Source organism: Notothenia rossii, assembly GCF_949606895.1.
Source record: "Notothenia rossii genome assembly, chromosome: 5".
Taxonomy (NCBI): Eukaryota; Metazoa; Chordata; class Actinopteri; order Perciformes; family Nototheniidae; genus Notothenia; species Notothenia rossii.
This window is the reverse complement of record NC_136903.1, coordinates 6,830,899-6,848,528: the sequence shown is the minus strand read 5'-3', so window position 1 is coordinate 6,848,528 and position 17,630 is coordinate 6,830,899. Positions and strand designations below refer to the sequence as shown.

The 17,630-nt window shown below is 42.7% G+C and overlaps 3 protein-coding genes across 6 annotated transcripts in view; 2 read left to right on the top strand and 1 right to left on the bottom strand.

Annotated features, from left to right (window-relative positions):
* lrrk2 (leucine-rich repeat kinase 2) overlaps positions 1-12,624 on the top strand; it is a 69,331-nt gene extending 56,707 nt beyond the window's left edge. For all 4 annotated transcript variants that reach the window (XM_079680811.1, XM_079680810.1, XM_079680813.1 and 1 more), the window contains 7 exons: positions 93-165; positions 310-500; positions 784-933; positions 8,310-8,530; positions 10,353-10,421; positions 11,079-11,211; positions 11,983-12,624. In XM_079680811.1, coding sequence (XP_079536937.1) covers positions 93-165; positions 310-500; positions 784-933; positions 8,310-8,530; positions 10,353-10,421; positions 11,079-11,200 — 826 coding nt within the window. In that variant the 3' untranslated portion in view covers positions 11,201-11,211; positions 11,983-12,624. The remainder of the gene's footprint in view (positions 1-92; positions 166-309; positions 501-783; positions 934-8,309; positions 8,531-10,352; positions 10,422-11,078; positions 11,212-11,982) is intronic.
* Positions 1,637-6,415, top strand: LOC307039047 (uncharacterized protein). Its single transcript, XM_079680814.1, has 2 exons — positions 1,637-3,956; positions 4,315-6,415. Exons 1-2 carry the CDS (start codon positions 3,560-3,562, stop codon positions 6,390-6,392), a joined length of 2,475 nt encoding a protein of 824 aa, XP_079536940.1. The 5' UTR covers positions 1,637-3,559; the 3' UTR covers positions 6,393-6,415.
* Positions 12,625-13,520: 896 nt separating the features above from the next.
* The window catches only part of slc6a15 (solute carrier family 6 member 15), a 30,353-nt gene continuing 26,243 nt past the window's right edge, over positions 13,521-17,630 (bottom strand). The window contains exons 11-12 of the mRNA XM_079679876.1: positions 16,790-16,952; positions 13,521-15,829 (exon numbers count right to left, since the gene is read on the bottom strand). Coding sequence (XP_079536002.1) covers positions 15,443-15,829; positions 16,790-16,952 — 550 coding nt within the window. The 3' untranslated portion in view covers positions 13,521-15,442. The remainder of the gene's footprint in view (positions 15,830-16,789; positions 16,953-17,630) is intronic.

Below are 17,630 nucleotides of genomic sequence, written 5' to 3'. Positions count from 1 at the left end.
GCCCCGCCCCTCACGCACACACACGCCCCTCACTATAAGCCCCGCCCCTCAATCTCAGGTAGATTTATTATGTTTTTTGTATAATTTTTCAGCCAAAGAAAGAACTACCTGCTGGTTGGGACCGCCAATGGAGTCCTTACCATCTATGAGGACTCTGTACTAAAGGTACGTGTTAGATAATGAATGGAAGATCAAGTCTTTGTTCTTAAAATCTAACATTGACTTTCTCCTTCCATGCTGTACATGTACCAAACTGTATTCCTCACCTTCTTGTGACCTCCCCTCTCCCCTCTCCTCCCCCCCCTGCAGCAGAAGAGCGGGCAGCCGGTGAAGTCGCTCACCGTGGGCTGTGGCAGCACGCCGCTCGTGTGTCTGGGTCAGTCCGTGTATTCTCTGGACAGCAGGTGTGTGTGGGCCGGCTGCGGGACGAGGGTCCTCTCGTTCACCGCCGACTACGACGTCTGCAGGATCTTCGACACCAGACCCAGCCTCATCTTTCAGTGAGTCCATAAGTCACCGGATAGCGTGGGGTCTGTAGTCGCTTAATTGAAACTCAGGAAATCATTTGCGACAGGAACGCGTCAACGTTTGATCACAAGAAATGAAATGTGTCTGTTAGATAAAGGACAAAAAGAAATGCCCAACACTAATCAAATTCTTTGTAACAAATGTTTTTGACAAAAATAGGGAAATATTGAGGAAGAAGAAAGATATTCTAGAATGAGATTAGAGAGAGATCGAGATCGAGGTTTAACTCTGTCCTCATGTTGTTGTATCCTTCAGGCAGCAGCGGTCGCTGGCCGGTGAAGCGTGTGTGTCTCGGATGGTTGTGGATAAATATGTGTACCTGAGCAAAGGGACGCCCGTGGTCGAGGTTTGGGACAAACGCAGCGAGAGGATGGTGGACTCCATCGACTGCGCTCAGATCATCAGGTAGATATCTCTTTATTGAACTATCAGAGCCGCCACTTGCGGACTTGCAAGGCAGGCAACCCCAAAGAAGGTAGATTAAGAAGGTCCACAGCAACGACAACATGAAACACCCTTTCATTTACTGCAACGACATGTCGGGGAACCCCCTCGAAACACCCTTTCATTTACTGCAACGACATGTCGGGGAACCCCCTCGAAACACCCTTTCATTTACTGCAACGACATGTCGGGAAACCCCCTCAAGGCGGCCCCATGCGTAGTGCGCCTTACAATGCTGCTTCTTAACTTAAGTTTCGTTGCCTTGCTCCGCTCTCAGCTGTCCGTGGTGATGAAAAGCTGGTTCGAGGGGCCCCCAGTGAATGTTTGCCTAGGGCCCCCACAGACTCTAGAACCTGCACTGTCTGTGCTGGGTTTGTTTTGAGTGTGTCTGGAAAGCCAAGCAGGCATATGAGACCCATCCTGGTTAAATAAAGGTAAAATAAAAATAAATACAATTAAATATATCATTATAACACACATAGCACCATGTGTAACATGTTATACACAGAAAACAAAATGGTGGTTTTTGGATAATCCAGAAACACTTTTTCTGATTTAAAATGCCCGTCCATGGTCTTTAAATCACATAGAATTCAACAACAAGACGGTAAAGACACAAGAACACAAGACTAAATACTGTATTAATATATAAACATGTGGTTAATTCAGAGCTGCCAACATACACGATTTTGGCGTAGCAGATACGATTTCCAGGCCCTAATTACGCCGCTACGCTTGACTTGAATATCCTACGCATTACCTAACAAATCGAAAAATGAATCGGTGAGCTGGCAGCCTCGTGCATGTGTTGACATCCAACCAGCACTAAAGCTCACATATAAGCCGTTTTATGATTCGTCCCTTGCGTTGGCAAAGAGCCAATAGGATCGGCTGTACTTCTTTTTTGTAATGCCCTCACTACTGTTACCAGGATGCTATGCTGTTTTGGCTCCCGCTGTTGATGAAGAATTCTATTCATGTAGACCAGTGCCGTGCGGTGAGGTTCGTAGCTGGCTTTCAGAGTCAGATAGGCCTATGTGAAAAATATGTGAAGTCAATAGAGTATATTAAAACATACCCGTACTTTTTGGACTATAAGCCGCGCCTTTTTTCCCATTTTTCGACGCTGCGGCTTATGTAACGGTGCGGCTAATCTATGGATTTTTACAGCTAACGGCCAACACCTTTAACTCTATGGGCTCTATGGCCGGTCCGCGGACCCCCACCTTTAAGCGGCGGGTTCCAGCAGGAAAAGCTGGAGGTCGGAAAAGAGTGAGACAGGTAGCGCGCAAAAGTAAAAGTGGAACCGAGAGTGGTACGAGAGACAGAACGAGAGCAAGACAGACAGACATTACGAGAGCGAGACAGTTTGTCCCCGTACCACTGGTTGAAAACCGCTGCTCTAGATCACTGCCGGTACGTGCGCTGGGAGCGCACCGTTTAATTTTGAAAGTTGAAAAGTTTGTGTGTCTGAAACACTATGTGATACAGTACAGTTTACACAGCACAGTACATGTTCTGTAGCTACTATTGCAATAAATGCTAACACTTGAATACGTTATGCAAATATGCAACTTGTTTGTTGAAATGTTAATAAATGGGAGCTTCCTCAAACAGCCATCTCTTTCCCGACAATCCCCTCTGTGCACGAACCCTTACATATGGTAATTAAACATTAAAACACCTGCGGCAGATTCATCGGGGTAAATCATTATGGTTACATACTGTTACATATATATATCGGGGTAAAACCATCAAGCATCTTTGTAACAGAGCAGGGAGGCATTATACAGGAGGGGATATTTCCTCACTAGCATCTTTGTTACAGAGCAGGGAGGCATTATACAGGAGGTGCTAATTTCTCACTAGCTCCGCTAGCCTTTCTCTTAAATTCAACGGCGCGTGCCGTCTAACATAGACAATCACACTGTGACTGGTCGATCGAGTTATCTTCTGTCCCGTCGTATGAAACAAGCATTTTAGCTCAAGCAATGATCTCAGTAAATCGGGACGTGAAGTGATTAATGGAGTCTAGTGTCCAGGCTTTCGCACGCCCTCCTCATTGAGACAGAGATAGCCTACTGTTTGCCTCCCCTCTGCTTTTTCACCGCGGGTTTATGTCAGATCAGCAAGACTACAACACATAGGCCTACCTAAAATACATTACCTACTCAATGGATAGAAAGGACATAATACGAGTGTCTACAAACATTTCACAGACAATGAGAGAAAAAGGCATGCGTTTAATCCAGTTTGTGAGGGATTGCTCAATCTGACGTGAGGCGCCGCTCTTTGCTGCCTTACCCCGCTTGTCTCCTCTCTGTTTGAACCATAGACTGGTTTGAACAGGTCACGAGCAAATTCAGCTATTTTGGTTATAAAATTATTTAAGATAATTGGAATCATACAAAAATTACATTTATAGCACAGATAAGTAGAAAATATTAATATCTGTTTTATTTCATTATATAATTTAACATATGTGTTGTGTTTTTATTATCTTAATTTCTAATGGACCAATGATAATTCGTGAATACACTATGCCCGCGAAATCGCGGAGCGAGCTGTCAGTTGAAGTCTATCAAAAATGGATGGTGAACGTACTTGTCCTCCGCCGAAAAAGCGGCGAATTTCTGAACAGCGCTTCAAGCTAGAATATAACGCAGAATGGCCGACCATCACCCGGTCGAAGCTGGACGACTTCCACGCTTACTGTATGTTGTGTAAGGCAGATTTTAGCGTGAGGCATGGGGGCCGACACGACGTTGAAAAGCACACCAGGACTGCTAAACACACGTCATACAAGGCGGCAGTGGAAGCTACAAGGCCCATCGCGGGCTTCTTTACGGTTGACAGTGACACCAGTGTCATAAATGCCGAAGTGCTCGCTGTGGACTTTCTGGTGGAACACAACATCCCGATCGCGGTGGCCGACCACATCGGGCCACTGGTGAAAAAGATGTTTCCGGACTCGAAAATCGCTGGTAAGGCTCAAATGACAAATAGCCTCAATTCATCTCAAGCATTCATAGGCATAGATTTATATCTGTATACTGTCACAATACACTCTACAATCTGTACAGACTAGCCTATATAAAACAGTTACAGTACTGCCCTGGTTGATAATCTGATTTAAATCTTGCAAATTAATGATTGCTAATTTATACTGATACTGTATCATTCTGATAAACATTTTTCATTTTATGTAAAAGTGAAAAAAAAATAGCCTAGGCCAACTTACTCTACAGAGGATTAATATCATGATTGTAATTCTGCAATTCTGTGTAATCTAGAGTATAATCATGATAATACAATTCAATATTTTTGTGATTGCAATTGCAGGAAAGTATGGGTCTGGTCGCACAAAGAGCAGCGCCATTGTTGGAGCCCTTGCCAAGGAGGATGCGTCTGTGATCACGGAGGCAATGAGGACAGCTCCATACTCCCTAGCCACGGATGGGAGCACTGACTATGGAGACTGTAAGCTGTATCCTCTTGTTGTGAAGTACTTTGATCGAGGACTTGGGCGTGTTCTGACAGTACTGCTATCTTTGCCAGAGTGTCATGAGGCATCTACTGGGCAGAACATATTCAAACTCATTGACAATGAACTTGAGAAACGTAGCATATCCTGGGACAACTGCATGAGTTTTGGGGCAGATAATGCCATGGTGATGCAGGGACTCAAAGCTGGCACGGCAGGCTACATCAACAAAAAAAACAGTGCAGTATATGTGCTGGGATGCCCGTGCCATCTAATTCATCTAGCTGCAGAAAAAGCTGCTGCTCAGCTTCCAGTGTCCATTGAAGAGCTGCTGGTGGACATATACTTCTACCTAGACAAATCCAGCAAGAGGAAACAGGGACTGAAGAAATTTCAGGATCTGTGTGGAGTGGAAATGAGAAAGATTGTTAAACATGTAAGTACGAGGTGGCTCTCTTTAGATAAATGCATCGCCAGGTTGTTGCAGCAGTGGCCTGCATTGCTGCAATACTTTGAGTCAGAACAGTCTGGGCACAGCAGCAAGAACAAATCCACGCAGAGCAGCAGCAAGGACAAGACCACGCAGAGCAGCAGCAAGGACAAGACCACTCACAGTGTTAGCAAGGACAAGTCCACGCAGAGCAGCAGCAAGGACAAGTCCACCCACAGTGTTAGCAAGGACACATCAACCCACAGTAACGGCAGCAAGGACAATTCTCAGTTTGATTTGGCAGGCTATCTCTTTCGCCAACAAAACCTAGCCAAATTCAGTCAGGGAAAGAAAACACCAGCAGCTGCAACCACACAGCCCAAGACTGCAACGGCAAAGCCCAACACATCTAGCGCTGCACCCACTCGGCCCAAGACATCTAGCACTGCACCCACTCAGCCCAAGACATCTAGCACTGCACCCACTCAGCCCAAGACATCTAGCACTGCACCCACTCAGCCCAAGACATCTAGCACTGCACCCACTCAGCCCAAGACATCTAGCACTGCACCCACTCAGCCCAAGACAGGGGCACAACAGAGAGTGCAGAGGGCATGTCAACATCTGCAGGACCCAACATTCCATCTTTACTGCTACTTTCTGAGTGCGGTCCTGCCGATATTTGATGAGGCCAACACTCTGCTGCAGCTAGACAAACCCTGCATACAAGTACTACACAGGACTTTGACCACACAGCTGAAGAATCTCTTGAACCGATTTGTGAAGCCTCAGGTGATTAATGCAGCTGCTAAGGTTCACCAGGTACCATTTAGGGAACCAAGCAACCAGAAGAGCAATGAGACCTTGTTCATTGGGCAAAACACCAGAGACTTCATAGCAGATCACCCTGAGCTTGAGGAGCTGCAGCTGGCCCAGGTCTTCAGCGCTGTGCGGGCATTCTACATGAAGGCTGTTGAGTACATGGTGAAGAAGTTTCCCTATGATGACCCAGTGTTACGGAATGCTTCTGTGGCTGACATGTCTGCACGGGACAGCGCAGAGTTCAATTCTGTGAGGTACTTCACAGGCAGATTCCCCTGCTTGAAGATGAATGCTGAGGAGATGGACAAGCTTGAGGGTCAATTCATGACCTACCAAACCGATGCTCTGCCAGAAAGCATCACCAGCTGTGACAGACCAGACACACAGTGGCACCTGATGAGTCAGCTGAAGGATGGAAATGGCCATCTCAAGTACCCTTTACTCTGCAAGGTAATGCTGGCTATCCTCTGCATCTTCCATTCCAATGCAGACTGCGAACGCATCTTCAGTCTTGTCACAAAAAACAGAACGGAGTTCAGACCTAGTATGGGAATGGAGACCCTGAGTAACCTCATTACCCACAAACAATTCATGGTGGCAAAGGGGTCTGTCTGCTACAAGCAGGCGTACTCCAAGACAACTCTTGCCAAGGCCAAGTCAGCAACCTATGACCATCTAAAGTGAGAGGTTGATCAGATGGTCATGTCACAGCTAGGGCTGCAACTAACGATTATTTTGGTAGTCGACTAATCGGTCGATTATTTTTTCGATTAGTCGACTAATCTAACGATTATTTCTGTCACACCCTCCATCTCTGCTTCCTGTGGGCACGGCTCCTTTTCCGGGCTCCAGTGCATGTTTTACCTCAAGTCTGCACACCTGTGAATGTCACCCTGTTGTCCAGTCCCAGGATCAATTCAATCGCATTTTATTCTTGTCATTTCGCAGACCCTTGTTAATTATTATTTTAAGTTTGGAATTAATTACAGCGTCCATAAAGCTCTAGTGTGCTCTACTACGCTGTAAGCTTGGCGCTGTTTAGCAGCTCGTTGGTGGACACGCAGCCTCAACATAACTGAAATAGCGTTTGCTTAGCAAGCATTAACCATGAGACGTTCTGTTTTCCAACATGTAAGCTAACGTAAACATGACTATGGCTAACTTGCTCAAACTTACCCATGATCCAAAGTAGCAGTCCTCACGGTTCCAGGGTGCTTGCGTTTTAAATGCTCGTGCATCACTGTAGTGCTGCCGTGGAATGCCAATTCCCCTTTACAAATTCTGCATTTCACTGACTTCTTTGGCTTCTCGTCTGTGAAATACTCCCACACTTTCGAAACTCTCGGTCTCGCTTTTTTGAGCTCTTCATCACCCTCATTCTCTCTCCTTTCCGCCATCGTTCGTATTCTTTCTTCTTTGTTGTTAGTACAGAATGCAGTCATGGCAGACAATGGAGAGTATACTGCCCCCAGCACTTCCTGTAATGCATTGCAGTTACAAATGAACATTTGCGCAGTTTTGAATTAACGTTACCGGCTCTCTGATTGTTTTTATACGACGCGTCGACACTAAAATTCCGCGTCGACGAATTTTTATGATCGACGTCGTCGATTATGTCGACTAATCGTTGCAGCCCTAGTCACAGCCAAAGGTTCCCTTGAGTTGAACTCTGTTCTAAAAAAGGCTGTGTACAGGTTTTTCATGTGTTATTGTTCAGTATTGTTTCATGATGAATTCTGTTCGGTTAATAAAAATATTTTTTTGTGTATGTTGGTGTTTAATTGTGTGCAACAGTACAGGGAAAAGGAGAAATTATACACAAAAAATTTACTTTGCAGAAAAACATGTCCTAATATGACCTAGATTGCATCTCAGAGCATGTAAAGTCTCTGGCTTCTGATAAGATAAGATAAGATAACTTTTATTAATCCTGTAAGGGAATTGCACATGTTATAGCAGCAGGGTGATAGGAAAAGGAATAGGGAACTATATATACATACAATTTACAGTAAAATAGAAACAGTTGAATACAAAAGATAAATAGAAATAAGTAAAGTAAAAATGAAATAAGGGGGCATTCTGGGGGCTTCGGCGGACCTCGGACCCCCCGCCGGAAAAAAAATTGCCTTCCTCCGCTCGGCATGCTACTACTTTCTATAACACAATGTTGGCAGCTCTGGGTTATGGTAAACAGATGTGTTTGCAATATGCTTATTTATATAAATAGTTATCCACGCAATAACCCATATTTAATTTAGATTTATTTCACATTCTGTTCTTGTACATATCATATTCTATTTACATGTATATGGACTTTTTGTACTACTTTTTATTTTGTATTTTTATATTATTCTGTTGCATTGTTGGAGGAACTCACGTCAGAAGAATTTCATTGCCATTTCTACACTGTAGCTTTGAGCATATGACGATAACATCTTTGAATTGAATTGAGATGTAGAAATGAACCGTGTGTTATGAACATACAGCTTGTGAGTGGTGACACTTCACAGACCTTAGGATATACAGTTTGATGTCCTGTGGGATGTCAGTCTGGAGGTCTTGTGTGTGTGACTGCAGCTGTGTCCCCCCCCCTCCCTGTAGAGATGACTCCGGCTGTAAGAAGGCCAGCGAGGTGGACCCCGCCCCTAATGTAGCCCCCCCCTGGGCCCAGGTGAAGGCCCTGCTGGTGCAGAGCGCTGCGACCCTGTGGATCGGCACCCGGGGGGGGCACCTGCTGCTGCTGGAGCTCTGCAAACACCAGCCTCTGCAGGTGGTGGGGCCCTGCTGCGCCTCCATCCGCTGCATCAGCTCCGCTCTCATAGGTGGGGACAACTCTCATTTATAAACTTAACACTCAAAGTAAGGACATTTGTGTTTGGTAGATTCTTTCTTTGTTGCTTCTTGGCATACATACCCACATAGAAGCATTGTTACAACAAGGAAATCCTCTACCACACAAATGTCCTTACTTTTTGTGTTAAGTTTATATATATATATTTCATTATGCATGCTTTTAGTAATATTACCATGTGATGACAGCATGCATGGACACTGTTGCACATTTTGTATCATGATGTCTGTGTGAGGAGAACACAAACTGGAGGATGTTTATTGACAGACATCTCATACTTACATACTACTACTACTACTACTACTACTGCTACTACTACTACTACTACTACTACTACTACTACTGCTACTACTACTACTACTACTGCTACTACTACTACTTGAACTACTACTACTACTACTACTACTACTACTACTACTTCTACTATTACTACTTCTACTACTACTACTACTACTACTACTACTACTACTACTACTACTACTTGAACTACTACTACTACTACTTGAACTACTACTACTACTACTACTACTACTTGAACTACTACTACTACTACTACTACTACTACTACTACTACTACTACTACTACTACTTGAACTACTACTACTACTACTACTACTACTTGAACTACTACTACTACTACTACTAGTACTTGAACTACTACTACTACTACTTGAACTACTACTACTACTACTGCTACTACTACTACTACTACTTGAACTACTACTACTACTACTACTACTACTACTAATGGTACTTCTACTACTACTACTTGAACTACTACTACTACTACTACTACTACTACTGCTACTTCTACTACTACTACTTCTACTACTACTACTACTACTACTACTACTACTACTGCTACTTCTACTACTACTACTTCTACTACTACTACTACTACTACTACTACTACTTCTACTACTATTAGTACTACTACTACTACTTCTGCTACTACTACTACTACTTCTACTACTACTACTACTACTACTACTACTACTACTACTACTATTAGTACTACTACTTTTACTACAACAAATGATAATAATAATTCAAATAAATAAATAATTCTAATACATTTGATCTGTTCAGTGCTTTTAAGGTAAATAAACAACACACTATAAAGAGATTTGAGATGTACTTTATCCCAAATAGGTATTTCTTTTGTGGGATTAGCATGGTAACAGGCATTACACATGAGTTTAAAATAGAATACAAAATTGAAAATAGAATCAAATTAATAGAAATCTTTAAACAGCTCCCTCTACGGGTTAGGAGTCCACAGTGAAAGTAGTTATATAACATTATGTTAATTTGGAGGGATTTTGCTAATTCAATTAAACCCTATCACTAATTGGCCTAATTAGCATAAATGTTAATGTTTATATGAGATGGTGATAATCTCAGAATACATTTTTCCTGCACATACTCAGTCATTTTATTTGCATGTTTTCCACAGCTTCAAGATGAACTTTGTCTATTTAACACTTTCTACTTTCTACTGGGTTTATAAATAAACAGCACAGTATTTAGGCCAAGAATAAATTAAAGTGACATAAATCCAAAGCAAAAACACTTGAAATAAAAATAAAAAAAAAAGGTAAGGAAGCTGAATGATTATAGAAAACATCAAACACTGCCAACTGCTTTCCATCACAGTGAGCTCTCTGGGTTGTTGGGTGAACCATCCTGCTGCTCACAGCTTGACTGTTTATTATATTCAACATGTTTTCCAAAGCCTTTCTGTCAAGCCTCTGTCTTTCAAGAGTGACTAAAGATCATTTCCTCCGGAACAGAAACACTAAACTGGAAGAACGTGGTGCTGGTTCTGGGCAGAAGACTCCCACAGGACACAAATCAGTTTGGTGAGTGTGATGGCTGATGAAAACAGTCGTCTCGCTGTGTGAGTTTCTCTAAAGTGTGTGTGTGTGTACGGCAACACACGGCAACACACGGCAACACAGAGCAACACAGAGCAACACACAGCAACACACGGCAACACAGAGCAACACAGAGCAACACACAGCAACATACAGCAACACAGAGCAACACACAGCACAAATTGAATCTACAGGACATACCAGACATGCCTATTACATGTTCTTTATTTCCTTAGATAGCGTATTTGCTAGAAAGACTGGAAATACTATGCTAATTGAATAAATTGATTAGTAAAGGAATTGTTTTACTCCGTCCCCTCTTTCCCTCTTTCCCTCTCTCTGTGTGTGTGTGTGTGTGTGTGTGTGTGTGTGTGTGTGTGTGTGTGTGTGTGTGTGTGTGTGTGTGTGTGTGTGTGTGTGTGTGTGTGTGTGTGTGTGTGTGTGTGTGTGTGTGTGTGTGTGTGTGTGTGTGTGTGTGTGTGTGTGTGTGTGTGTGTGTGTGTGTGTGTGTGTGTGTGTGTGTGTGTGTGTGTGTGTGTGTGTGTGTGTGTGTGTGTGTGTGTGTGTGTGTGTGTGTGTGTGTGTGTGTGTGTGTGTGTGTGTGTGTGTGTGTGTGTGTGTGTGTGTGTGTGTGTGTGTCAGACGAGTCAGTGCTGATGGTGTGGAACAGCACGCTGCCGATGGAGGTCAAAGACCTGACGAAACACTGCGAGAAACGAGAGCAGATCGCCGCCAAAATGAGACAGCAGCTACCCGGTGACTGACCCACACGCTGGTACGTGTTTCATTCCTATTTCAGCATTTTATTTCTTTAAATTAATTTAGCATGCTTTTGTTACATAGTGAGATTCAGTAAAGTTTGTAATGCTATAAGTAAGTTGCCAGAAAAAGAAATACACTTACCGGTACATGCTTTGCAGTAATACAAATACTGTAATAATATATACATATGTGGAGATAAAAGCTCCATCATGACTGAGCCCACAGGTTGAATGTATTGTATACATTTCCACCTGGTGCTACAAGCGATATGAAGTAAAGTGTGTAATATTATAAGTAAATTGGAAGGAAAAGAAAATATATATATTGTACAGTTGAATACAAACTGTGAACATATCTGAATATGTGGAAATGAGCTCAATGATGACTACAGGTTTGAATGCATGTATTTATTTCCATCATGTAGTTTAGTTGTTTTTATTGTACTTTGCAAACATATGCCACAAGGTGCTACATATCCACATTCATTTTTTATTTTTTAATATATGTTTAAGAAAGAATAAGATAAGACAACATGTAATACAGAGCCCACAGGTTTGTATACACAGTATGTATTTAATTCACATTTTGTCATTTCATAATTTGAATGTGTTTCCTATTGTTTTTAATTTATTTGGTTATATTGCATACATTTATCTACATATGATTATCTCGTTAACTGTGTGACATTATGAAGGAGAACATACTTGTACCTTATGTTAACACCCTTACTAGTAGTTGTTGCAACCGTGATGGTGGTAATAATTATAGCAATGATTTCTTTCAGAGCCGTCGTGGAAAGGGATCCTCTCTGCAGTGGATGGATGTGTGAGCAGCTCACATTAAAGGATGTTTACCTCAGTTTCTGACAGCCTTACTGACTATCAAGTGCACTGACCCAGAGCTAATGAAGGAGAGCACAATGCAATGAACCACTCTGAAAGAAAAGCCATTCAAGTAATCAATATTTGTTGTTTTTGAAGATGCACTTATTTGCCGTGTTTCACCAGACATCTTTTTGTGATTAGTAAAGAGACATGTTTCTAAAAGGGACACAGATGGTCGGGTTGCGTTGTTATCAGCAGCGCAGATGTTCAGGAAGACCCCCTGCTCCTGAGAAGAAGTGTTTGTTTACCTGTTGTATGATTTTAAAAAAAGAACTGGAAAGAAAGCCAAAGAAAACAGCCTTTTAAAAAGTGTATATTTGATTATTTATTTGCACGTGTGTGTGTTTACCACTTCTCATATGCTGCCGACTTTCTACAAAGCTTTTATGTCATTTGAGTTACATTTTGTGAAGTCAACAAAACGTAAATGCTATTTTATTTACTGTGATTCTGCTGTTTTTGTTTTCAGAGCAAAAAGGAAGTGAGTGTGTGTAAACATTGTATTGGTTATTCCTCTTTTTATAAAAGTAAAAATACTTAAAGGTCTCATGTCATGGCCATTTCTACTGATCATAATTCCACTGTTGAGAATGTAGAATAGATTTACATTGTTCAATGTTCCAAACTCACTTTGGTTTCTCAAACAGCATCTCTGTATAGTATGTGTATTCACTCTCTGTCCTAAACGGCTTGTTGGAGCTCCTCCCCCCCTGTGAGCCCAGTGTGTTCTGATTGGTCGGGACGTTGCGAGGCTTGCTGCTGCGAGGAGCGGACAGGTTTCCGGGTCGGCGATACAGCGAGAACAAGCGAAACTCATCCTGAGCACACACAAACACTCACAGCCGAAGTAAAAACAATAAGTGTGGCTTGATATTAAGTAAGAAAAAGGTTTCTAACGCTGTGAGAATGGGTCTGCAGAGAGCATTTCTCCGCCATCCCAACTCGTCTATTACCAGCGTTCAGGGAGCTCTATGCAAGTCAATGGGGACTTCCTGTTAGTTAGCCAAGGGATCCTGGTTGCGTGAGGTGCTCCGCTGATTGGTCCATTTGGGCCAATCCGGTCATTTGTTGTTGATTGGGGTGTTCACACATCACAGAACCCAGGAAGTAAACAATGGAAAAAGAGAAATGTCCAACGAGGCGTTCTGGGGCAGCATAGACAGGTCTTCTCTGTGTTAGAGTTTTACTCGCTACAGGGTGTACTTTGAGGGTTTTGATTTCTTTTGAACACATATTTCTGATATTATAATACTTCTTTTGGTATGTTCTTACATTAAGTATGTAGTAACTGTGGTTGGGTTGGGTTTGTTGGTTGTGTTTGATTTTATGGTATTTAAGTTTTTTACATTAAGATTTATTTCGAAAGTTTTGATTTGGAAACCTTGAATTTCTGGGAAAAACTGCCGTTCAAAGACAAAAAACAGACATCACATAAGTATCATTTTATGGACCATATTTGATCTTTAATTTTGACGGGGAAAAAAAGACATTGCATTTGAAGCCATTTCATGGAAAAATTATTTACACGGAGGACTCGGTCCTCACAAACATGGAGAGCACATTAGTAAAAAACAAAGACACGGAGAGAGTTAAGGATTTGAAGTACTTCTGAACCTTAAAAACACGGTGTTGATATCCAAACTATCAAGATAAATATATTTATAATATTTATATTATATTTACAGAATACCTTAAATATACAACAGCCATCATGTATTCTATAAACAAATATAAACTACTTAGGCACACTTCTGTCTCAGTGGTTTTCAGAGGCCGTTCCCCTCGCTGTTTGAACTGAGGTGACCTCACCGGAAACATCTTGCATCGTTAAACTGCTACTAAACTCACGACTGGTTGGCTATCAGTTATGGATCCTAATATACACCACTTTTTATACAGTAGGACATGAAGCAGGATAGATGTACACTGCCCACAGACACAGTCCCAACATGACCTCTTGACCTGATTCTTGTTTTCAAGTAGGCCTGCTGGAGCCCCCACCTTATTGCTTACACTTTTACTGCCCTTCTGCAAGAGGAGGGAGCACATGTAGAAAGAGCAGGAGCCAGAGATGAGTTTGGGACGCAGCCGAATGGGTTAGACAAGGATGACATTTAGGCCCTATTCCAAACCGACCCCTACACACTCCCCCTCCGTGAAACAGTTAACTCCGTCTTTAGTCACACTCACCGCTGAATATGGCTCCTTCTTTTGAGGTGGCGGTGTGCAAATACAGCAACAAGCTCACCTCTTTCCGACTACAGAAGGAAATCACGTAACTTTCCATAATCGCGCCTCAGTTCCAGTCGATGTTACGCATTGGAACAGACCATTTTATCTAAGCGGAAGATATAACACTTTTTAAAATCCTAAAATCATTTTTTATTTGATACTGTGAGTCAAATAGTTGGTTTATTAAGTAGCAAGCTATTTAAAAGTTCTTTGCATGTCATGTCAGCATGTCGTTGTGTCCCTGAGACACTTCACCCCAAATTGCTCCTGCGGGGATTGTCCACAGTATTGAGTATGTAAGTTGCTTTGGATAAAAGCGTCTAACAAGTAACATGTCATGTAATGTAGTAATGTAATGTAGTAATGTAATGTAATGTAGTAATGTAATGTAAAAGAAAAGCTCCTTCAGGGATCTGGCTCACCCTGTCTTCTAGACTAGACACAGGCATACTGTACTTACCAACAGTGTTGGGCAAGTTACTTCCAACATGTAATACAGTACATATTACTTTAAGTAATAAGTTACATTACAATATTACTGTCTCTCAAGCGTAATGAGTTATACTACTTTTATATTACTTTTGAGTTACTTTCACCAAAAAAATGGCTAGGTATTTTAAATGCTAAAATGTAGTTTAGTGCAGCTCATGATACATCCAGTGAAGGGCGATGTGGTATAGCAGCATAACAACTGCCGACCGCCTCGCTACACAATTTTTCTCTGCACTTTTGTAACGCGTTACACCCAACACTGCTTACCAACCATGAAGTTGTTAACATCTATATGACAAAATAAAATGTCTTCATTTACAGTTTACTGGAAAATATAAGGAACTATTTGAACCCATCGGTTGGTAAATGCACTTAATGTGGCCGACTCTCCACGTGACCACGCAGAGTGAACGCTGGTGGTATGGGTCGGTTTGGAATGGGACCTTATTCCCAAACCTTTTTATGAAATTTTAAAAAGGTGCACAGTCAGTCATATAAGGTTCAGAGACGACAAATAAGAGAGGGGCTACGATATCTACAAATAATATACATTACAAGCGAAATATACATTTATGATACGGCCAACTAAACGCACGCAGAGGGTGGAGAGAGAGGGCGGGGGTCACTAGAGTCAGTCTATAAGTCCGACTCGGGCATGTCCGGCATGTCGGCCATCAAGTAGCCAATACCGTAGCGGCCGTTGGGCGCGGTGTCCGCCTCGTTTCCTCCGGACCCTCCGCCGCTCTGCTTGCGGTAGATGCTGTTTCCGGGCATCGGCGATGGCGCCTCGCTGGGGGACTTCCCCTGGATCAGGCTGGCGTCGTCGTCCTCGCCCGGCCGCGCCGTCTCCTTGATGATGCGGCCCTTCTTGTAGGCGACGGTGGAGATGCCCCCGCTGCTGTCGTCGATGATGTTGAAGTAGCGCAGGGCGAAGACCACGGGCACCGGCATGATGGCCATCACCACCAGGGAGATGCACACCACCACGCCCCACAGGGGGAAGAACACCTCCTGCTCTCTGGCCTGGAGGACACACACAGCAGGTTGGGGTCAGATGTTGTAATGTCCTTTCATTTACTAGAGATGATATGTGTTTCAGATAAGAGATTATTTTATTCCCTGTTGGACCGTATTATGCATTTTGGGGGTTTTCCCTTTCCTGTATTGTGTTATATAGGTTTCAGTGCATGTGAATGGTGAATTTAAAGGGGACCTATCATGCAAAATGCACTTGTGTACGTCTTTTATACATGAATATGTGTCCCCGGTGTTCCAGGGAACTCACCAAGTGTCAGAAAACACAACCCTCTCTATTTTCCTCCATACCCAAATCTCTTAAAAAGGGGCTGCAACGGATCTGATACAGACTGATCCGGATTTGAAAACTTCTATGACGTCACAGAAGTGGCGCTACGGCTATTGGGCCAACTCCACCAATCAGGAGGAGACAGCCACGGACATTGCCGTTGGAAAGCGCTGGAAACGCTGTAGTACATATGCCAGGCCTGTAGATGGTGCTGTTCTCACAGAATCAGCCCATGATGCAATGACAGTGTTAAATTGAGCGAAATGAGGAATGGCTAAAATGCATGATCTGTTTGGTATTTTGAAAAATAGAAAGTATAAATATGCCTTATATAGGTATGGTCCTACACTATATTATTCAAATATAGCATGATGGGTCCACTTTAATTTATATAATTAAACAAAGAACATGCAGGGACACTTTGTCCCATTGAGCCTTGGCTCCACTTACTGAGCATGTCCCTCTTGATGTGATCAAACAGGTGCTTCAATGTCTCTGTGTTAGACTAAACATCCTGTTGATTGTCTGAGGGTTAAAGGACGTCTGAACATGTGAAATCCTGCCTTTCCCCTCTCATTTGTAGCTCCTGCCTCGTGGACTTTGAACCCTTTTATTTGCTTTTTTCTCGTTCCAGGTCTCCAACAAATGGTCCCAGGAGAGGCTGAGCGGGGACTCACCTCTTCCTGGATCCAGGCGCTGTAGACGGGCGGCTTCATGGCCAGCTGGATGAAGCTGGTGCACAGCAGCACTATCAGCAGGGTGGGCGTGATGTACTTCCACATGTAGTAGTAGAAGCGGTACGGCGTGAAGCCCAGCATCTCCTTCAGGTCTTCAAAGAATCTGAGAGGAAACAGAGGCACGCAGCAGGAGGTGAGATCAGACGTCTGGAGTGGAGAAGTAACAATAGTTTCATGTGCTTTATAAACCTGATGGCCAGCGGGGGGAGATGTGTGGAACAGTTGTGATGATACATTGGAAAAATACTCTGTTACAAGTAAAAGTCCTGCATTCAAAATCTTCAAAGTAAAAAAGTATTGGCATCAAAATATACTGAAGTACCAAAAGTAAAGGCACTCGTTAGGCGTACAGTAATTACCCCCTTCAGAATCATATGCGACCCGGCTCTATCGAAATCAGTCGGAAGTCTCAACGGCTCATTTCAAAATAAACGTGGATTTGCGTAAAAAACTATTTTTTCGGGGTTCGGGTGTTTTGTTTGATTTTAAACAAACAAAGTCTTGGCTTTCAGAATATGAAACTTTTATTTCCAAACTCACACGATAAATACATTCTTTAAGCTTGTAAAGGGAAGATGACAGGCAATCTGCTGTTCCGCAGCGCCGCCCCCCCGCCCTCCGGCTGACATTATGAATGTAAGCGTAGAGTAATCATAAATAACACGGCAGGGTCCGTTATAGTTTGTTTTCATCTGATTTCAATTAAACAAAGTCTTGGCTTTCAGAATATTAAAGTTGTTTCGGCAAATTCAGATGATAAATACAATTTTGAAGCTTGTGA

Excerpts from the sequence above, each read along its gene's own strand:
- LOC307039047 (XM_079680814.1), top strand. The coding sequence starts at position 3,560 with ATGGATGGTGAACGTACTTGTCCTCCGCCGAAAAAGCGGCGAATTTCT. Across the intron at positions 3,957-4,314 it reads TCCGGACTCGAAAATCGCTG|GAAAGTATGGGTCTGGTCGC; the intron begins GTAAGGCTCAAA and ends TTGCAATTGCAG.